The sequence below is a fragment of the Tripterygium wilfordii genome, chromosome 23 (genome assembly GCF_013401445.1).
Source record: "Tripterygium wilfordii isolate XIE 37 chromosome 23, ASM1340144v1, whole genome shotgun sequence".
Lineage (NCBI taxonomy): Eukaryota > Viridiplantae > Streptophyta > Magnoliopsida > Celastrales > Celastraceae > Tripterygium > Tripterygium wilfordii.
The window spans coordinates 11,588,810-11,611,371 of record NC_052254.1 but is presented as its reverse complement, the minus strand read 5'-3'; the positions used below and the strand labels follow the sequence as shown (position 1 = coordinate 11,611,371).

At 37.8% G+C, this 22,562-nt stretch overlaps 3 protein-coding genes across 4 annotated transcripts; 2 read left to right on the top strand and 1 right to left on the bottom strand.

Moving 5' to 3' along the window:
- The first annotated feature begins 120 nt into the window (after positions 1 to 120).
- Positions 121 to 4,350, top strand: LOC119993225 (la protein 1-like). 2 transcript variants are annotated; one of them, XM_038840246.1, is made up of 10 exons: positions 121 to 281; positions 386 to 464; positions 592 to 741; positions 1,112 to 1,254; positions 1,469 to 1,617; positions 2,242 to 2,340; positions 2,419 to 2,851; positions 3,161 to 3,305; positions 3,774 to 3,834; positions 3,974 to 4,350. In XM_038840246.1, exons 1-10 carry the CDS (start codon positions 231 to 233, stop codon positions 4,083 to 4,085), a joined length of 1,422 nt encoding a protein of 473 aa, XP_038696174.1. In that variant the 5' UTR covers positions 121 to 230; the 3' UTR covers positions 4,086 to 4,350. The 2 variants fall into 2 exon arrangements, with proteins under 2 accessions (XP_038696174.1, XP_038696175.1); XM_038840247.1 differs by lacking the exon at positions 3,974 to 4,350 and having other exon boundaries at positions 3,724 to 3,815.
- Positions 4,351 to 6,102: 1,752 nt separating this feature from the next.
- LOC119992581 (transcription factor MYB3R-1-like) lies at positions 6,103 to 14,690 on the top strand. The gene is made up of 13 exons (XM_038839354.1): positions 6,103 to 6,325; positions 7,503 to 7,705; positions 8,086 to 8,140; positions 8,782 to 8,839; positions 9,493 to 9,587; positions 9,728 to 9,831; positions 10,046 to 10,174; positions 10,396 to 12,217; positions 12,345 to 12,515; positions 12,654 to 12,985; positions 13,262 to 13,376; positions 13,475 to 13,708; positions 14,421 to 14,690. The coding sequence occupies exons 2-13, from the start codon at positions 7,629 to 7,631 to the stop codon at positions 14,544 to 14,546; spliced, it is 3,318 nt and encodes a 1,105-aa protein (XP_038695282.1). The 5' UTR covers positions 6,103 to 6,325; positions 7,503 to 7,628; the 3' UTR covers positions 14,547 to 14,690.
- Positions 14,691 to 15,091: 401 nt separating this feature from the next.
- Positions 15,092 to 22,160, bottom strand: LOC119992813 (aspartate aminotransferase 3, chloroplastic-like). Its single transcript, XM_038839597.1, has 9 exons — positions 21,897 to 22,160; positions 21,726 to 21,797; positions 21,454 to 21,515; positions 21,293 to 21,376; positions 21,076 to 21,175; positions 20,821 to 20,975; positions 20,513 to 20,673; positions 15,641 to 15,761; positions 15,092 to 15,428 (listed from the first exon to the last, which is right to left on the bottom strand). Exons 1-9 carry the CDS (start codon positions 22,065 to 22,067, stop codon positions 15,344 to 15,346), a joined length of 1,011 nt encoding a protein of 336 aa, XP_038695525.1. The 5' UTR covers positions 22,068 to 22,160; the 3' UTR covers positions 15,092 to 15,343.
- Positions 22,161 to 22,562: the final 402 nt, after the last annotated feature.

Below are 22,562 nucleotides of genomic sequence, written 5' to 3'. Positions count from 1 at the left end.
AAAATGGCGGAGGATCATCTCTAATAATATAACCAATGGCCGAGATTGAAGTGCTCTATATCAACGGCTTAAAAGTAAGCATCCTTATTTTAATTAAATTGAGTACCACCTCTTTACTGGCGAGGGTGAGTGAACTGAGAACAAAACGTAAAGTTATAAGCCTAAACCCAAAAATATCTTAAAACCCTAATTTTTCCCCTCTCTCGCACTGCTCTCCTGTCGATACAATAATGGCGTCGCCTTCCTTGGACGAGGAAACAACGAAGGAAGTCCTTAGACAGGTCAGTTGCTACACTGAAGTTTCTGTGTTTAATCGGCCAAAACACGCTGACTTTGTTGTTTATTTCCTCTTAACCTACACCGTTTTTTTTTTTTTTAATAACAGGTAGAGTTTTACTTCGGTGATAGCAATCTACCAACGGACAATTTCATGAAAAGGACGATTAGTGAGAGCGAGGATGGCAGTATCCTTAATATATATGCATATATGTGTGTTCTGAGTTTGGTTCAGATTATGGTTTTTTTTTGTTGCCAACGGTTTGTTTTGTGTCCATATGACCATATTGTTGTTGATCTTGACAATTGAACTAGTGGTTAGTTTGGCTTTGATATGCTCATTTAGTCGTATGAAGAATCATCTAAAATTGGCCAATGTGAAACCCGAAGAGGTGCCTGGAGATGTTGTGAAAGCCGTTGCTGAAACTCTTAGGAAATCGACTTTTCTGAAAGTCTCTGAAGATGGTGAGTGTTTTTAGTGATTACTTTATGGCTTGCTTGGATGGATGTTTTGGAGAGTTAAGTGAGGAGGGTTAAGGAGGGAGGGATAACTTCACCTTGGATTGTAATAGGGAGAGTTAAGTGGGTTGAAGGATGAGGAAAGTTCCCCTCACTTAACTCTCCAACTCAACATTTTGTAATTCACTCTACCCTCTATCCAAGTAAGGGTGAGTAATGGGACTCTCCCTCCCATACCTCCCCCTCACATAACTCTCTCTCCATTTTTCAATCCAAGCAAGCCCTTAATTTTCTGTTTCTTTTTAGGAGCCTAATATGTGTCGTTGAAAGAACGTAATGTATTTTATTGAATTATATCTCTGATTGCATTTTCTAGGAAAGAAAGTAGGGAGGATTAATGCCCTACTGAAACCAGAAGAGTTGATGGAGCAGTTGGACAACAGAACAATTGCTGCATCTCCACTCGAGTATCAAGCTAAGAGGGAAGATTTGGAGAATTTTTTTGGTCAATATGCCAAGGTATTCGTGTTCTTTCATACACTCCAAATTCTGTTTGTTAATGGTTAGCATTTTGTACTAAACTTTCAAAGCTATTTTAATTGAGCCCCCAGAGCCAACTGGATGGTGGACTATATCTTGCAGCACTGTACTTGTGTAGTTGTCGACTTATCGTAGTATTTATTGCATTTTTTTGTGGGTCTAGATTAGTGATAGGTCTTTTTTTGCTATCCAGGTTAACAGTGTGAGGATGCCTCGTCACGTAGCTGACAGAAGAGTATTTTGTGGCACTGCTCTGATTGAGTTCTCGACAGAAGAAGAAGCTGAGAAGGTTTTGAAGCTAAGTTTAGCTCTTGCAGGAGTTCAGCTGGTGTTAAAGCCAAAGTAAGCCTCTATTCTGTCCGTTGATTTCATTATATTTGTTAATGAGTGTTTTTCATATATTTAACTTTGTTCAAAGTCTGAGAACGATGAAATTTATCATATGTGTACATCATTTGGTATATGGATCACATTTGCTCTCTGTTAATTGTAACATAAAGACCATTGCTTGAAAACAAAAAATGGTTGGTTGCGCATATATATTAGTAGATCCTTTTACACCTCTCAATGGCAGTTCCTGGATTCTTGAATTTCATATTTGATTGCACAACCTGTAGCATTCTTAATTGATGTGCTATTGGTGCCATTATAGTCATTTTCGATGGTTGGATATAAAGATGTATTTATTCAAAAAAAATTAATGGGTGGCGAATCTTCTCTGATAGTGATTGTCTGGTTTTTTTTAACTCCAGTTGTACTCTCTGATAGAGTTATTTACTTATTTTATTTTAGAATAATAGGTGATGCTGTATCGTGCAATATCTATGAGATTAAGATATTAATGATCTAGAAATACGCTATCTTTGTACCTTTATTTTAGTTAAGTAGTTTGTGTTTATTGTGTGTGTTTGTGTTCAAGGGTTTGATATATACACATCTCTATGTTTTTTAAAATTTCCCATCCAGGAAGGATTTTGATGCAGAAAGAGCCGAACTATCAGAGAAATTGGAAATTTCTAATCCTGCAGGGTCAAATCCTGACCACAATTCAGATGCAGATGCCAAGTAAGTTGTTAATTTGATGCATTTTTTAAATGCGCCATTTTATTAAATGTATCATAACCTATTACCAATTATCTCCAGTCCTGATGTTTGTGGCTACCCAAAGGGCGTAGTTGTCGCATTTACGTTGAAAAGCTTGGTAGCTTCGGACTCTATGGCGCATAATGGTACTCATGACTCCGTCAAAGAAAGTGCAAATGGTTGCAAAATAGACGGAGATATGAATTCTTCAGAAATCTCTACTAGTAAGAATAATGATGAGTTTTCTGAAAATGCCAAAGCTGGTGAAGAAAACCCTACTGACAATATTACAGAGAATAAGGAGGTAGACGAAGAAAATGGCTCAGAAAATAAAGGAGTTGAGGGTGAAGAGGGAGATAAATTGCCTGAAGTCCTCAAGGAAAAGAGTGAAGAGAAAGTTGAAAAACCAACTGCAAAATCTTATAAAGACAACAAGGATGTGGTTTTACGCGAGGATATTAGGGAAGTTTTTCAGAAGTATGGCACTATCAAGGTACACTGCTCCAACTTTTTACTTCATTTGGTTGCTTTTAGTGTTGATATCTTGCTGAATCTAAACAGAGTATACAGATTTAGTCATAGATTATGTGTATTTTTTAGCATCTTTAATCATGAATTTTCAACTTGAAAAGTTGATGCCATCATAAGATGCCAAGGTGTTCTTGTTGGCACTTCCATATGTCTATTTCATGGTCATATGAGCTGGGGAGCTTGGGATTTGCCCCTCCATTAATTGGTCTCAAAAGGGGTTGATGCAGCCTTTGCGAGTCTCATTCTGACATGATTTTTCCCCATGCCATAGTTTGTTGATTTCTCGATGGGAGCAGAGTCAGGTTACATCAGATTTGAACAAGCTGAAGAAGCACAGAAAGCTCGTGCAGCTGCTGTCCTATCTGAAGGAGGCCTTGTTGTGAAGAATTTTGTTGCCACTTTAGAGCCAGTAACTGGTAGGCAGAAATCTTCCCTTTTCTTTATTTTGCCGGTGTGTTTTAAATCAGGCTTTGAGCTCTACTTTATAGCAAAAGGGTGGGAATGTCGGATAGGGTCTGGTTGTTCCGCATGACAAAAGACTTTTTTTTTATTTGGTTTGGGTTGGCTGAGGGATGGACTGAAGGGTCCTGCTCGACCTATAAAAGGGACATTTATGATTGCTCGCTCTTGAGAATTCCATTTAATGCACTTGTTTCATTTGTTGGTTTATTTTAGGGTATCTAGAGTTCGGCAAATAAATAGCTAGTGTGACTTATATTAGTGATGTGTAGGTTGTTACACGCTGAACAATCATTTTGTCTTGCCTATGGCTTGAATAATCTATCAAGTTGTGTTTGTATGCCCCTCTGCTGACATCCTAGGATCCCCATACAGGTTCTGTTGCAGTGTTTTGAGTTTTGTTTTGCTACATGTTTGCCTCTCAGGTGAGGCTGAAAAGGAATACTGGAGCAGAGTCCGGCAGGGATTCAAGGGCAACCGAGGGAGGTTTGTCTCACTCTATTTTCTACTTCACTTTGATTTTAACAGTTTTTCACTTACAAATCCCATTGTTCAGTATTCTTAGCTAAATGGTATCGTCAAACTGACTCTTCAAGTTTTCTTCTTTTGTCATTTGTTTCTCCAGGGGAAGAAATCCCAGCAGGGGAGGGAAATATGGCCAAAATCGCCGCCGCGCTAGAGAAAATGATTCTTCATCAGGCCGCTCGAATAAAGCTCAAAAGGTTGGAGCAGAATGAGTGTAGTGAACATGACTCAGTTTTGAGATCAATTTTTGTGCAGCACAATTGGAGAATATGCATGAAGGCCTATGCCTGCTTGATCTCCTGGTTACTTTTGTGAACTGTACTTTATTATTCATAAGATTCAAAAAATGTTAGCTGAATGATTTCAGTTTTTATTTTTGGAATGATTTCGACTTTTTTTATAATTTATTTATATTTGCTATATATGAATGTACGTGGAATTGACTTTTTGGCAGTACCTTAATTAGGGGTGGCAAAATTATATCCGGTTTGGATGATCGAATTTGTCCGACTCGAATTAAATCAAGTTTGGACATAAATAATATGTCTGAAATTTAGGTTCAAACACAAGCTTTTTGTACGATTTAAAATGGATTTGGGTCTAAATGTATAAATTTTATTCGGTTTATTTGTCCGCATCTTATTTAGATTAAGTTATTGTTTGATTTATTTATTCGGATTTAAACTAATATGGGTTTGATCAATTAAATATGTCTGAAATTTAATTCGGGTTAGGGTTCGAATATATAAATATTTTGTAAACACTTGATGTTATCCGATCTAAAATTGACCTGGAATCAATTTATTTTTTGCCACCCCTAATCTCAACTCGAAATCCACCGTTGGGTGTTGTCGGCAATTGCTCGTCTGATATATGTAATTATATTTTCCAACATGCTAGAAACACATCATATAGAAGGACAAATGTAGGTGCAATCTAGAACCAAATGATTCCTTTAATGGATTACAGTTGGCTTTTTGGCGGTCTCTAGCTTGAATCTACTGTTGGCCTATTCAACTCACCGTTTAGAGCAAGTGATTTCTACCAAACTAGATGGGAATTTGTAACTAGAAGGGGGAAACGTATTTTACCTTATAAAAAAGCATTACTATGCTCACCGGGAATTCAGGTCACCAAATTGTTGTTTCGTGTACACCAGCATTAATGCTATGCAAAATTGTACACCAAACAGACACCCTATAGTATTGTTGGGCCAAGTTCTTAGTTGGAAACCAATTTCAATGCCCATGTTAAACAAAACAAATACAACAATAATGACGGAAGGTTTTTTTTTTTTTTTTTTTTTTCAATTGAGTTTCAGTCATTCCCTTTGATTCATATAAGTAGGAAAACGCAGTAAAAAAAATTTATATTCACTATTGTATTGCATTTACTTTTGAATGATAAAAAAAAAAAAATTTCATTATTTTTAATCATGATACATATGGTATATTTTGACTAATATTATTAGTTGAAAATTTGAATTATGTGGTGGTTGGATTGTTTATAAATTTTAAAAAAATGTAGTGGCAAATGAGCCGTTTGTTGAACGACAATCACATTACATGTAAAGGATCACCCACCCATTATGTCGTGGGTTCGAATCCTACCTCCCCCAAACCCCTGTTTTAAAAAAAAATGTAGTGGTTGGATTACTTGAAAATAAAAAATACCTCTTTTTGATCATGCTAATGTCCATCAAATCCAACAAAAAATTTATCAAAAAAAAAATGTAGTGGTTGGATTATTTGAAAATAAAAAATAGCTCTTTCTGATCATGCTAATGCCCATCAAATCCAACAAAAAATTATAAAAATCCAAAAGATTACCAAACTAATTATGCATGATGTCAAATTTATGATTCAACGTTCAAGTATTAGAAGTGATAAGGATCATAGTCATTCTAGGTAATGATCTTATTGTGCGCCTTTACACTTACATCATTTATTGGAATGACTAGGATCTCAATAAATGGAATCCCCGTATTTTTTGTTCAAGTATAATTGTCACATTTGTAATTCCAAATACCTAGATTATACACATGTATTCATTATTCAATTTAAAAAGGAAAAGAAAAGAAAAGAAAAAAATATGGCCGTTGAGCTTTTCAAAAAATAAGACCATTTAAGCTCACTAGAAAAGGACGGCATAATTTCCATGAGCGAGGATCTTGACCGTCTATCGCCGAAGATGCTCGAACTTTAACCATAGGGTTTGAAAATACATTGTGCGCCCCTTTATGTTTGAATAGCTCTTTAGACCGTTTCATTCTCTCTATTTCTCTCTCTTTCGCTTAAAGCTTTTTTCTGGATTGAATTCGAAGGGGTATTTGCAGATCCCTCAGTCTCTTCTGACTCTACTTCGAAATTTGGATCTGCAAATGCGTACCGTTGTGATTGCGGCATCGTTTCTCTCTCGCAGATTTTCAATTCGCATTTTGAAGCTCAGTTCGGTCAGTGTTTTAGGGTTCTGTTTGCTAAATTTGAAATTTCTCTTGTCGATCTTGGTGATTAATTCTAGCTCGATTTCATTTGTGGTATTAAATTTCGTTTTTGGTTGGGTTTGTACTTCTTCGTTTTAAATTTGCATTCCTAGGATGACTTGGTCGGTCATTCTGAATTTACTTGGTGGAATTTGAAAATTCTTTTCATGATATGTTGAATGAATTTGATAGTTTGGTGAATACTTTGTGACTGATTTTTGTAGATTTTGAATTCTAATCCCTAGTATGTTGTTTGCATTAGTGGATTGTTGTCCTTTCCTTTAGTTCTTATATAGTTGGAGAATTCATGAATTTTTGTCTCTTATCTTTGTTCGAGAAAATTATAGTTAATTTTTCAAGAAACTGTAGGCTAGAGCTGTTTTTCTCTATACACAGTCAATTGATATGATGTTCCCCTATTACTTCAAAATTTTCAAGAGTTACTGTGTTACAATCTGCTGATTTATTCTCGGATTGTTTAGGTTACCATATGTTCACCCAACTTGATGCATTTCATCATTTGTAATTGTTTGAAAATCCCTGATCGTGGCATTTTCCCTCATGTATATGTAGTACTCTTCCTGCCCACCATATGTTCACTCCAACTCGATGCATTTCATCCTCTTGTAATTGTTTGAACATCCCTGTCCCCTGATCATGGCATTTTCCCCCACATATATATATTACTCTTCCTTCCCAATTTAATTCATAAACATGACTTGAAATCAAGAGGACTTGTGTTGTCCTCTACAGTTCTACTAAGTACTCCCCCAACCGCAACCTCAACCCAAAACAAACAAAAAAGAAAGAAGACAAGCATCTGCTATATAATTTTGTGCATAGCCAGACATTTCTTCTACCTGATAGATGACAATACTCATCCTTTCTGTCTTATATTTTTCATGTATATGAGTACATCAATATGGTCATAGCTGGTAACATATCTGCGCTTGTGTGGATAAAGTATTTGCAATACTGTTGGGCTGTTCTGTATGCTCTGGATATGTTTTTCCTTTTTGGGTAAACTTGGTACTTATTCCGTAATGTAATAAGAAACTTAAGTCACCTAAACAGCTTAGTTTTGGTTTTATTTTCTTTTACACTATGTTTACGACAATCTGAATTGCTTTGCTTTGTGCTTGTTTAGCCTGTGCCTTGGAAGGATACTCTTGTTACTTGTTAGGGAGGTTTATAATGATTTGGAGATCATATTCTGGAGAGAATCGCTATCTAGTGGGCATTGGGTTATGCAGCTTTATTTGTCAATCGAACAATGGACAGTGACATGATAACTTCTACTCCGTCAGACGGGTGCAGTGATGGCATTCAGAAGATGCGACCTCTACATGGGTAATTTCTGAAAGACATTTGGGGATCCTGATTTTAATTGGAAATTTGATATCATCAGATGAGCTGCTAGAAAATACTTGCTTACTTCCTATTTTTCTTATTTAATAAGTTATTCATATTCATCTTCTTGCGGGAGTGCATTGCAAAATTTAGAGAAGTTATGTGATAAGACGCATTCTTAGAAGCTGCTAGTTTTCGGCAGGCTCTAGTCCCATATTGATTGGTTTAGAAAATCTCTCTCTCCCTCTTCTCTCCACTTATGTTTCCCCAACCTTTCAAATATAATTTTCATGTTTACTATTTGGCCAATATTTTCTTTCATTTGAAATGGGATGAACAACTACATTGAGAATGACATTATGTGTTAAACTCTCCTGAAGGAGGACTAGTGGCCCTACAAGGCGTTCTACTAAGGGACAATGGACAGCTGAAGAAGTAAGTGCTTTAGTTTTCTGCTGTTTACAACTCGTCATTCCCATATTATAAGTGTTTCTCTTTTCTTCTTCAGGTGTACACATTTTTGGTGGTATTTCAATGAATTACTTGTGTATTGCCCTCATATTACGATGCTCAACGAAAGAGCAGAAGGCTAAATAAAACTGGTCAGATCAATAGACCAGATAAAACTTGTCATACTAGTATGGCACTAGGCTCTAGCTAAGTGCCCTTTTTTCAACAAGAGATAATAGGGCACCAGGGCCATTTATTCATATATGCTCTAAACCGCTTATAGAAGTACCACAAATATGGTACTACAAGTCTACAAGTTTAGAAACATAGGCTCCGAACTGTATTTATAATTGCAACTCCTACATCAATTTGCACTATAGAGTGTAAACATTATCTAGATCTTTGCATTCAGATTCTTTCCTTTTTGTGATAAAAAGTTTTCTACCTTCTAGTGACATTACATAATGTTGCTTTAATCCTACACTCAGGAAGAACATTTTATAATGAGATCATGAATTTTGATTTGTCTGTGGTACAGAATGGTTTTCAGTACAGTTTGCTTGCTTATCTTTTATCTTGTTGCTCTTTTCTATGCAAATGTAAAAGACATTGCTCTTTGTTTTTAGGATGAGATTTTGCGTAAAGCCGTCCAGAGTTTCAAAGGGAAGAACTGGAAGAAAATAGGTATGCCAGCTACCTGACATACCATAGATAGGTCACACTACACTCACTTTTAAGTTTTATTTTCTCAATTGCTCTATTTTTATTTTCTTGTTGTTTCCATTTGAGGTATTCAAACTTTCTTCTTTGACCGGCCATCTCCTTTTTCGCATGGGAAAATTGAGCTGGCAATGGACCTTTTTGTTTCTTGTTTTTTAAAAGACATACCATATCTTCTACTGGAAATAGAGTTCTTCCACTGCATGAAATCATTCCTCTTTTCTGAGTTAATGAAATGGATGAATCACTGCCAGTCTAGCTTGCATTTGTCAATATTGAATTGATAGAACAGTGAACATGAGTTTTAGGAGATTGTCAATTTGCTTAATTATTGATAGCATTTTGTGTTATTGCTCCTACTTTACTTTGGTCGGATAAGTGCGTATATGCTTTATCTGGGCCATAACCTGTCACTCTTGGCATAGTGCCTTAATTTCTTTCTTAGCATTGACCTTTTTCTCCCATGTATCTTTGTGGCTCAATATTTGTACTCTTATCTCATGTGAACCTCGTTATACATCTCTCTTGCAATTGGATATCTGAGCCAACCTCCTTTCTTGGTGCTTCAATTGATTTTTCTTCGCTTTTGCCTTATCTAATTGTATGGATGTTTGTAGCGGAGTGTTTCAAGGATAGGACTGATGTGCAGTGCCTGCATAGGTGGCAAAAGGTTTTGAATCCAGAACTCATAAAAGGCCCATGGTCAAAAGAGGTGAAAATTCCTGTTATTTATGAGCGTTAAGTGAATTCCTAGCAGGATTTTCATAATTGTACTAATCACTGGGGAATGGATACTAATCATTCAAGAAACGTAATGCGAGGCCACTGATTGCTATTATCAAATGTGAACAGGAGGACGAAATAATTATTGAATTGGTGCACAAATATGGGCCAAAAAAGTGGTCAACCATCGCACGACATTTACCCGGACGTATTGGAAAGCAATGCCGAGAAAGGTATGATTTTAGGTTGATGATGTTATGGTTTTTAAATTTAGTTTGACTTGTACTTGTTGTCATAAGATATTTGAGAAGGTAAACATATACTTCTAGAATAGGTTGTAATAGCTCACGGTTTTATTCTAAGTAGTTTTGTTTAAACTTGTTTCTGCAGCACATTTGTTGGAACTGTATTCTTTGTTTCCACTTAAATTAATTTTACTAATTTTAGGTGGCACAATCATCTTAATCCTGCCATCAACAAAGAGGCATGGACGCAGCAGGAGGAGTTGGCTTTAATTCGTGCCCATCAAATTTATGGGAACAGATGGGCAGAACTAACCAAATTCTTGCCGGGAAGGTATATACGATTGTTGAAATAAAGGATCCCATTTTCAATTTTACCTTATTAGAGGTTTTGTATGTTCTTTGGTTCCTCACCTTCATTCATGAATTATTTCATTTTTGCTGCTGTTGGAAATTCCTCTATGTACTTACAATGACTATATCCTAAATATTTTTTGTTATTGAACTTGTCATAGAGAATCTGGATTTTTATTAAAATCTTATTGTGGTCAACAGGGGAGACAATGCTATAAAAAATCACTGGAACAGTTCTGTAAAGAAAAAATTGGAGTCTTACTTGGCATCAGGTCTATTGGATCAGTTTCCAGCCCTGCCTCTTGGCACAAATCACCATCAATCCATGCCTGCATCTTCTTCTAGGATGCAGAGTAGCGGCGAGGATAGTAGTCATAGATCTGGCAGGGAACCCGAAGAAATATCTGAATGCAGTCAGGATTCAAATGTTGTTGGGTACTCTCAGTCCGCAGGAGACTTAGTAAATTCAGTTATACATACAAAGGAGGAATTCCAGTTGACCGAAGAGTCTCAACTACGAAAGGAGCATAGCTCCAGTTCAGGCTCTTTTCATACCCAGGACATACCTTTTGAAGGAGGTTTCTCTTCCAGCTTTCTTCAGCAGAATCTCTCAGATAACGCTGGGAGTTCTGCAAGTAGAGATCACCAGTTTAATATGCATGAATTGCCTAATATATCTTCACTGGAACTCAGGCAGGAATCATCAGGGTTGCCAAGTCATTGTACAGGTACTAATGCAAGCCACAAAGTGCTGAATGCTACCTTACAAACGTCAATAGGGCGTAGAGCTCCTGCTTCCATGGAAAATATGGCTGCAACTCATGCTAAACAGGGGCATGTGCTCATATCTGACGATGAATGTTGCAGGGTCCTATTCTCAGGGGCAATGAATGATGGATGTTTTCCCTCTGAAGATCTTACCAAAGGTTCAAGTTTGGCTGACTTGGTTGGATGTTCAGATTCAATACTTTGCCAACCATCAAATTTCCAATCACCTGAAAGCAGCAGAACTTTGGTCTCACACTCATACTATCCTTCAAGGTCTGATGTACTTCAAACTTCATGCTGTCAACCTTCTCTTTCTGTTCCTTCACTGCATGCAGTGAGTGAAGATGCAATTGTATATGCTAGGGCAGTCGATCAGTTTATTGGTCATCCTTTCGGAATTCAAGAGCAAGAGTTCGTTTCCGGAGAAACCGATGGCTTTATATATACCACTGGTTCTGCCAACTCCCTTTCTGGTGATGGTGCAGATAACTCTGGCCCGCAAGAGCAAACTTTTGAGATAAGGGAATCTTCAAAACTAGTACCTATGAACTCATTTGGTTCTGGATCAGATATAATGCAAACTTGCCCTCCTGTCGATGAAAAACCCAGTGTGCTCACAGAACAGCAGGATGGAGGAGCTCTATGTTATGAACCTCCTCGTTTTCCAAGCATGGATGTTCCTTTTTTAAGTTGTGATCTCATACAATCTGGAAGTGACATGCAGCAAGAGTACAGTCCTCTGGGTATTCGACAGTTGATGATGTCCTCTATGAACTGCTTCACGCCATTTAGGTTGTGGGATTCACCATCTCGGGATAGTAGCCCTGAAGCTGTGTTGAAAAGTGCTGCTAAAACTTTCACAGGAACTCCATCCATTTTGAAGAAACGAAACCGCGATTTATTGTCACCTTTGTCAGATAGAAGAGCAGACAAGAAACTGGAGATTGACGTGACATCCAGTTTGAGCAAAGAATTCTCTCGTTTGGATGTTTTGTTTGATGATAGTGGGACTGACAAAGAATCTCCAATGTCCTTATCATCTAATCATAAAAGGAACTCTGTGGCTTCCATTGATGAAAAAGAAAATATGGATCCTGCTTTCGAAGTTGGACGAGAGAACCAGAACCAGAGAACTCATTCTCCTAAATCAATTATTAGCGTATCGGACAAAGACTTTAATAGTGATCAGTTTCAGGAGAAAATGAATCAAGGGGATGGTAAAAACAACGTTGATCCTGATACTAGTCTCCGAAGTGTGAGTTTTTTTTTTTTGGGTATTGGCTTCAGAAAGAAAATAACAAATGCAATAGGGCTTATTCTTATGTATTTACATTAGTTGCATCTAAATTTTTTTTTGCTGGGGCTCTCTATACTGTTTTCAGGTACAACAGCAATGTGGGGTTCTTGTTGAGAGGAATGGTCCTGATGATACCTCAGATGATAGAATATCAGACAAGCATTTTTTGAGTGGTAATTCTAAAAATAATGTAAAGCAAGGGATCACTGATACTGATACTAAAACTAACCTTGATCCTGAGGCCGGTTCCCAAACTGTAAGTTCTTTTCTTTGGTTTTCTCCTTTTGGTGTAGGTTTCACACGAACACTGGGTATGGACTTTTGGACTCACTCCTATGTGTTTCATTGGTTATTCTTTATAAACTTTTGGTGTGACTCTCTGTAATTTTGGCAGATAAAGCAACAACGTGGAGTTCTTGCTGACCATAAAATGAAAGATCTGTTAATTGTTTCTCCTGACCAAGTTTCAATTAAAGTGGAAAAACGATCTAGCTTCAGTGCTCAAACAACAAGAAACCAATGTACTAAGAGGTTGGGAGCTACACCAAGTCGAGTTATGACATCAGAGTCTTCATCTGGAAATCCATGTCTAGTTGTTTCCTCTCCTTCTGGTTGGGGAAAGAATCTTGATAGTCACCCAAAAGCAGTTAACTTGGCACATCCTGTTCGTCCATCTCTACCATTAGAAAATATGGTCAACCATGCTGGGAATGAAAACTCTAGCGTGTAAGATTCTGTTGCTTTTTACTTATCAGAAAAGAAAATCTGTTACTTTTTATTTCATTATGATTTGCTGCTATTTGTATGGATGATTTATCTGTTGGACACTGCTGCATTTATTTCAAGAATTTCTTTTCTCATCTCTCGATACTTATTAATACATGTAACGCTGCTTCGTGTCTGATTCTCACTTCTTATGTTGTGCATGGTTGATGTTAGTTTCTTTTTCCACCTCTCTTTCATTACTTTCTATTGCCATTGATTAAAGATATTTGCTTTTAGATTTAGTGAAACTCCGTTCAAAAGAAGTATTGAGTCCCCTTCTGCGTGGAAGTCCCCTTGGTTCATCAATTCTTTTCTTCCTGGCCCAAGGATTGATACAGATATAACAATTGAGGTATGATATGTTCTTTTTTACCATTGTTTATTTGCTTATCAGTGGTATCTAAAATCCATTTTACGATATCTTCCAAAATACTTGAAATTTCTTTCCAGGATATTGGGTATCTTATGAGTCCAGGCGAAAGAAGCTACGACGCCATCGGGTTGATGAAACAGTTAAGTGAGCACACTTCAGCTGCATATGCAGATGCCCTGGAGGTACTAGGAAATGACACTCCAGAAACAATATTAAGGCGAAAATGCTCCAATATTCAGAATCTCAACCAAGAGAATCACACTTTACATAATGAGACAGAGAACAGGCCCCATTTGGCTTCAAATGTTTTGGTATGATTCTATTACTTCTTTTAAATTGTTTTCTACTGCTTTTATGTGCTTCTGAGGTAAACACCATGCATTTGATTGATCACTGTTGTTTTAGAGGTCGCCAATACATAATAGATCTGATGAAACGGGGTGCCGATTTGGGCTTAGTCATATATCCTTGCCAATAAGTGGATAAATTAACCCAAATGCTAGACTCGCCCTGACAATGAATACAGGATACCTGCTGTCCCATATAGAGTTTTAGCCAACGGATCGTTGTTTAAACCCACCATTGAGCAGAGGCCTAGTTACCCTTAATCTTAATTCGTAACTGGGTCAAATAGTGGGAAATGATTCTTTTTTGTGGTTGTGGGAGAGATTTAAGACCAATGTCCGGCTGTCCGCATACTATTCATTTCTTCGTGTAAAACCTTCTTGTTATATTACTTTTCGAGCTCACATAAAATGCTCTGCTTAAGATTCAGAGAAGTCAGGTGCATAGACTATAATGGGATGTTAAATGTATCATTCTTGGACAAATCAGTGAATAGATTGTAACAACCCACGTATAGATTTTGGCTGTTCCTTTTGGATTCTTTAATGATGCAAGGATGAGTAGGTACACGATTGATCAAATATGACCCCCAGCTTGTATAGTGGTATTATTTTGCTATGCATTTACTCGTGATGGATGTGAAGAAATAATCTGAAAAAATATTTTGAACTTCTGCAGAGTGAGTGTCGTGTTCTTGACTTCAGCGAATGTGGGACTCCTGGGAAGGAAACTGCAAAGGAGAAACCCTCGACTGCTGTAAGCTTCTCAAGCCCCTCTTCCTATCTTTTGAAAGGTTGCAGATAGTGTTGCTCAAACCTTACATTGTCACTATTATTTGTACTAATTGTTTCTATATATAGTTCTCGTCATTTTTTCCATTGCATAAATATTTTGGGAGAGCCTTATGATTCCTTCACTTTTGTCCCTCTTTCTAGATGATCTTCCATTGTATTATTTCCCATGTTTTTTGCATTTGGTTATAGTATGGGCTTTAGCAGTTTATATTAAATCCAAGAATTGGGCCAGGCCTAAATGAGAGGCCCAATCGTAATTTGAGGTTGAGTTGGGCCAGCAAACTGGCTGGCCCAACAAAAAAGGTTTTGTCTTGTCGGCCCATAACAGTAGCACAATCTTAAATGATGTTAGATTTAGCTTGGGTTGGGCCCAATGTCTGGCTGGCTGAACGAAATTAAGGGCTTAGGCAAAAAGGATGGCCCGATCTTATATTAGGCTGGGCAGTAGGCACAGACAAAGTAAGCCCAAATCATAAGGCCCAGTTTACCTCTACCGATGCTATATTTTTGCAGCCTGCTACGCAACTTACAGAATAACCACTCTGCGAGGCACTCTTCAGTTTTTGGTTCAAAGCATGCATTCCTCTGGAAAATTATTTCAAAACCACCCCAACAAGAGTTAGCTACATGATTTCGAGGACTTTTAAGCCCTACAGCTCCTACAGTTCTGGTGCATACAAACGAAACAACATATAATACATACAGAACCGACAATAAATCCATCCGATTTGTTGAGGTGAAAATTATTGCATCAAAACAACAGGAACAGAGAGAAAGGAATCGAGTAGTGAATTGCAAATAACATACCTAGGAAACACGCGTGATCGCAGCATGAATTGCATCTGCAAGATGCGGGACTCTTTTAGCGCTAAGACCTGCCATGCTAATCCTCCTACACCAAGAAGCATATCACTAGGTTCACTCTCTTGTAAAAGCACTATTGAGACCTTAAGCCTTTCAGTACTCTATAAAAATAGCCAAGATTATACGAAGGCTAAAGATTTGTGAAAAAAATCGACGTGAATTATCTGCTTTCGTCACATCAAAGGTAAAATACCCAACTGTATATGATCGAGATGATGTGAATTTTAAAAAGTTCCTTACCCGTCAGAAGTCATGTAGATATGGTATTCTTCAGTCATAAAGGCGACTTGCTTTGAATTCACTCCTGTGAAAGTAAACATTCCAATTTGCTTGATAATGTGACTCCAATCACCAGGTGTACCTGCCAGATGTTGAGGTGACATGACATACACACGAAGATTAGAATAAATCGCCAGATTAAAGAGACTTTTGAGCACATTGCATTCAAAGGTCAATATTTCTGTTTCAAGTACTGTAGAAAAAATAGAAGCAATTGTAGAGAATAGAGTCAATATTTGGTGTGTATGTATATTGATTTAACATTACAATTACAACCTCATATATATAGGGATCAAACATTACACCCTAAGACAAATGTTCCATAATTTGAGGAGCAAATTATAGGACAAAGGTTCCATAATTTGAGGAGCAAATTATAGGACAAAGATTCCATAATTTGATCCATAATTTGAGGAGCAAATTATGCCATAATTTGAGGAACAAATTATGCCATAATTTGAGGAGCAAAGTTGGCCATAATGTGAGGATTTAATGTCAATACTCCCCCTCAAGCTGGATCAAGAGGATTGATTGATCCAAGCTTGGACAATAATCGGTGAAAATGACCAGAAGACAGAACCTTTGTAAAAAAATCAGTAAGTTGATCATGGCTTCGAGTGTAAACTGTTTGAATAACTTGATTCTGAACTTGATGACGAATAAAATGACAATCAACTTCAATATGTTTTGTGCGTTCATGAAACACGGGATTAGCAGCAATATGCATAGCAGCCTGATTATCACAAAAAAGAGTCGTAGGAAGACTACTTGGAAAGCCCAAATCTGCGAGCAAACTCTTAAGCCATATTAGTTCACATGCACTGGATGCCATTGCACGATATTCAGCTTCAGCACTAGAACGAGCAACCACTTGTTGTTTTTTGCTACGCCAAGAAACAAGATTTCCACCAACAAACATACAATAGCCGGAAGTGGACTTTCGATCAAGGGCATTTCCAGCCCAATCAGAATCACTATATCCTGTAATCCGTAAGTGACCGTGCTTAGCTAGAACTATGCCACGACCAATAGAACCCTTGAGATAACGTAAGATTCGTTTGACAATGCCCAAATGGAAAAGAGTAGGAGCGTGCATGAACTGGCTAACAAGACTTACACCATAAGCAATGTCAGGTCGAGTAATAGTGAGATAAATGAGCTTACCAACCAACCGTTGGTAATCACTAACTCCTTGTAAAGGTTCACTGGCTGTATCATGATTTAATTTGCTATCCAGTGGAGTGGATGCTGGTTTTGAATTCATCATTTCGGTTTCCTCTAGCAAATCAAGAATATACTTCATTTGATTTAGAAATAAACCTTTGCTGGAAACTGCCATTTCAATGCCAAGAAAGTAATTTAAGGAACCAAGATCCTTAATAGGAAATCGAGATTGAAGAGTGGTTTTGAGTTGAGAAATAACATCAATACTATTCCCAGCAATAATAAGATCATCAACATAAATTAGGACCACCACTATAGTATTGGAAGAATGACGAATGAACAAGGAAGAATCAGCTGTACTGCGAGAGAAACCAACCTCTTGAAGAACGGTACTTAACTTGGCGTGCCAAGCACGCGGAGATTGTTTCAACCCATAGATTGATTTGTGTAGGTGACAAACCAAAGAAGAATCCGAACTCTGTGGATGTCCTGGAGGTAGTTTCATATAGACTTCTTCTTCAAGATCCCCATGAAGGAAAGCATTTTTGACGTCCATTTGACTCATAGACCATCCACAATTTACGGCAACTGAAAGGAGAGTACGCACTGTATTCATCTTAGCAATAGGTGCAAACGTCTCTTTGTAATCCACACCAAAGGTTTGAGTAAATCCCTGGGCCACAAGGCGAGCTTTATGCCTGTCAATGGTGCCATCCGAGTGAAATTTAGTTTTATATACCCAGCGGCTCCCCACTGGTTGTTTTCCAGAAGTAAGTTTAACAACACTCCAAGTCTGATTTTCAGCTAGAGCTTGAAGCTCTTCACCCATAGCTTGTCGCCATATTTCCTGAGAATTTGCTTCCTTGAAATTCTTAGGTTCATGAACAGTAGAAATAGCGGTGAGAAATGCCACATGAGTTGAGGAAAGACGATGATAAGTGACATACTTGGAGAGAGGACGACAAGCAGAAAAAGTGACGTAATCTTGAAGTTTTGTTGGAGGGACGCGGTTTCGAGTAGGATTCCGTCGAACCAATGATGGTGAAACCTCATGATTATTAGTGGAAGCAAGCACCTCATGATTATTAGTGGAAGCAAGCACATGCACATCTTGGAGATTCTCGGGCTGTTCGGCTGGAGGATTTTCAACCAGATTTTCAGCTAGCACATTTGGAAGGAGTTCAGCCTGTCCAGTTGGAGGATTTTCAGCGGCCTTGTGCGGAATAAACTCAGCAATATTAGGCTTGTGAGGAACCCCTTCAGAAATAATCTCGGATATAGGCAAGGGAAACACGTCCTCTAAATCATCTTCAGAATTTGTATAATAAGGTGTTGCTTCTTCAAACATAACATCTCTGGAGACAAATAATCTTCGAGAATCAGGATGATAACATTTATACCCCTTCTGGGTCGAAGAATACCCCAGAAAAATACACTTAGCAGCTCGGGCATCAAGCTTATCACGATGAGCTGTTTGTATATGCACAAAGCAAGTGCAACCAAATACTTTCAAGTGAGACACATCAATAGTTTTCTCCTGCAAAACTTCAAGGGGAGATTTAAAAGACAACACTCGGCTCGGAAGCCGATTAATGATATAAACTGCTGCTAATACTCCATAAGACCAAAAAACTTTTGGAACATGCATGTGAAGCATCAAAGCACGAGTTTTTTCCAACAAGTCTCTATTTTTGCGTTCTGTTGAGGAGTACCAACACAACTAGTCTGATGCACAATGCCATGAGAATATAAATACTGTGTCATATTTTTATACATGAGTTTTTTCCAACAAGTCTCTATTTTTGCGTTCTGCTACTCCGTTCTGTTGAGGAGTACCAACACAACTAGTCTGATGCACAATGCCATGAGAATATAAATATTGTGTCATATTTTTAGACATGAATTCTGTGCCATTATCAGAACGAAGTGTTTGAATTTTAGAGGAAAATTGAGTCTGAACAAGCATATGAAAATCTTTGAAGATATTCATAACTTCACTTTTTGATCTCAACAAGTACACCCAAGTAACACGTGAGAAATCATCAATAAATGTAACAAAATATTTAAAACCATCAATTGATTCAAGAGTAGGTCCCCAAATATCGGAGTGAACAAGTTCAAACATTCTAGTAGTTCTAGAAGAAGAAGACACAAAAGGTAGTCTAGTAGATTTTGACAAATGACAAATTTCACAAGAAAAATATTTGGTATCAACATTTGGCAACAATTTAGTGAGAATATTATCTGAAGGATGTGCTAAACGTTGATGTCAGAGAACATGATCGGCCGAGGAAGAAGGAAAAAACGAGACTTGAGTACTTTTGCTAGGTTGAAAATTTCCTGAGATGTATTAGAGACCTTGTAGAAAAAATCCTCTACCAATGATCTTCTTGGTGACAAGATCTTGAAAAAGTAACTCATGAGGAAGAAATATAACACAACAATTTAAAGCTTGAGTGAGTTTTCTAACCGAAAGTAACTTGACTGGAAAAGATGGAACATATAAAGCCATTGAAGTCACATCTTTAGACAACAATTTAAGTTTACCTTCACCAAGAACAGGAACACCATTCCCATTGGCAATTGACACATGGGATGGAGTAGAAAATTTTTTGAAGTCAGACAAATTGGTTAATTTATTTGTCATATGATCGGTGGCACCAGAATCAACAATCCAAAAATCATGCACGGTATTAAATTCTATAGCAGTAGAGAATGCACTGAGAATACCTTCAAAGTTGTCGTTGGATTGATGTCTCGAGTCTGATAAGAACCCAGCAAACTTACCAAGGAGGGTTGTGGAATTTGAGGTGTAATTTACTCTTCCCTTTTCCTGAAGATAGGTTGCAAACTCATTTATAAGGGAAATTGGATTTGAGGTGTAATTTACCATATCTCCCTGTAATGTTTCTTCTACAACATGACCTGCTCCGATACCATGTAGAAAAAATAGAAGCAATTGTAGAGAATAGAGGCAATATTTGGTGTGTATGTATATTGATTTAACATTACAATTACAACCTCATATATATAGGGATCAAACATTACACCCTAAGACAAATGTTCCATAATTTGATCCATAATTTGAGCAGCAAATTATGCCATAATTTGAGGAGCAAAGTTGGCCATAATGTGAGGATTTAATGTCAATAAGTACGCACCCAACAGGTATATCTTGCATGTTCTATGTTTTCTTGGTGCATTATATTTTAATGCCTTCAGTACCGTAAGCCAAATACCCAACTACTTAGTATTCACTCAAGGCCCACATACACTAACGTATAAGCTGGAGCAATTTCCCCAACCCATTGTGTCCTTACGAATTTATGTCCAGTTATGAAACTAGTCCAAGATTCATACTTTCAAGGGAAAAAAAAAAAAAGGCCCTTCACACAGTTTCTCCACATAAAGACATCAACAACTACGGCCACAAGGATCAGGATACTGCTTCATGCCTAATGATTCAGAACAAACCTTCCACCAATTCAGCAATAAAAAAATGCACACGAAACATGAAAAGTAGTTGGGAAAAAGCCATTTAAGAGAAGAATTTAGGGTTTTAGAGATGAATTACAAAGACTGAGTTCATCATAGAAAACAAATACGGGTAAAGTTTAGCACATGATCAACGGAGCAGTAGATCACAAAGCACACATGAGAACTGCTTACCTCTAGCACGCAAGGCATCAAAAAGTTGCCGGCGCATGCTGATAATACGGTCAGCCATTGCCTTCAACTCAATAGTCCATTCATTGTACATGCCCCTAAAGTAGAAATAAGGAAGAGCCATCAATTTTGAAATGGAGTTAGAAGAAGGGTGAGTTTTGAACCTACAAAGTGATGCCTAAACCAGCCAGAGCTCTCTGCCACCCTCTGGGTGGATGGACTGGAAAGATCTACACGCATCAGTTGTCTGAAAACCAAAAGCTTCACTAAACACACTAGATCATACTTTGATACAGTACTTCAGAGTTTAGGATATGATATTAGATAAATTATTCCCTGGTGGACCTTGGAAGTTCAGCCCACGTGTCGCTGGATCATAGTAGCGGTATGTCTTCACAGATAAACCAGCCAGAGCGAAAATTTTTGGGTGGTTCCCCCATGTTGGGGCTGGAATGTATATTGTGTGCTGCAAGAGGCAAACATCCGAGTATATATGATGAATGAAAAAAAAAAAATGAATCCATATGGCTACAACACTATAATCAATGATATATGTGAGAACTTACTTGATGATAATGTTTTCCTAAGAACTCAGCTCCAATTCTCAAGGAGCCAGTACCTGACAAACACTGCACAGTAGTAACCCTGTTTTCTCGAATAGCAGGGCTATTTTCACAGGAGAAAACAAACCAATTCAGATACGCAGAGTCGTAGAAATTAATGAAAATACTGTAAATAGACTAGTAACTCAAATTATTACCCAAAAAAAAAGAAATTATGTACCTGTCAGCACCAAAAATGAGCTTGGCACTCAATTTATTGAATTCTGCCAAACCAACAATGGGAAGATATTCCTTGACTCGAGACCTGAATATCTTTGAAAACATAAGCATACCACTGCCACAAAGAAATGACACAAAAGAATAACGACCATATTATTTCACCTATCATTAACAAGCAGCTGCTCGGCTCTTCTCACCACATTCAGAACGAGAGGTTTGCCTTCCTGTTATGCAATAAACGGGACATATTCATATAAGTGTCGTGCACATGCCTTCCCAGTAACAGTTCACTATGAAGTATGAAGTATAAAATTGCCTTTCCGATCATGTGTAAATCTTAAGATCCTAACAATAGCTGATAGACATAAAGTATCACTATGTTCAAGCTTCACAGTGTGAGAAGCGCAAATAATGAACGAATTAGATAAGATTACCTCAGTACGATAAGCGCCAACGCCCAAATTCAACTTGACAGGGCTTGGATCTTTGTTAAACGCAACAGTCACCTAACTTGTCACAGCAAAACGAATCAAAACTAAATTCAAGTTAATTCAAAACGATTATTCACATAACTGCGAGCGACAGAGAGGAAGAGAGAAAAGTACACCAAGGATTGGATCTTCGGGTGCTTGAACAAGGTGATCGAAAACAGAGTTTCCGCGAGAGGAGGAAGAGGTCGGAGAGGCACAGACATTCATCGCCAACGACGGAGAGACACCGGAGAGGTGTCCGGCCAGAGCGCTAATTCTACGATCAGTCGGCGAGGGATAAGCCATTTTCAGCGTCTTGGCACGTAAACTCGCTCCAATAACTCTTCAGATTTCGTCCCCTCGAGACGAAGAAAACTTAAAAACGGTTGTACTGAACTTTCGCGGCGACTGAAGTAGGCGGAACGCTAGTGGTTGTCATCCGTGGGCCCTATTTTGTAGTCTTTTACCGTTTTGTCCTCAGCAGTTGTCGTAATTTTACATGAGGAAAACCACACGTCCACACCTAATACGTCCAAAAATGGAAAATTCATCCCTGAAAGATAAAAATATTGAATGAGATACCAAAGACATCCAAATCTCTTTTGCGGCACGAGTATAAAGGTTCCATTATGCTTTACGGGTCATCTCCGCCACGATGGCAGTTTTGACACGTGGCATTATCTCAGAGGGCCATAGCTGACAATTGACTAATGACATTTCATCATCTCAGTAGTTATAAAGCTAGAAGGGACTCCAATTTTTTTTTTTGTTAATAATGATTTAAGATAATTTTGAGAAAGA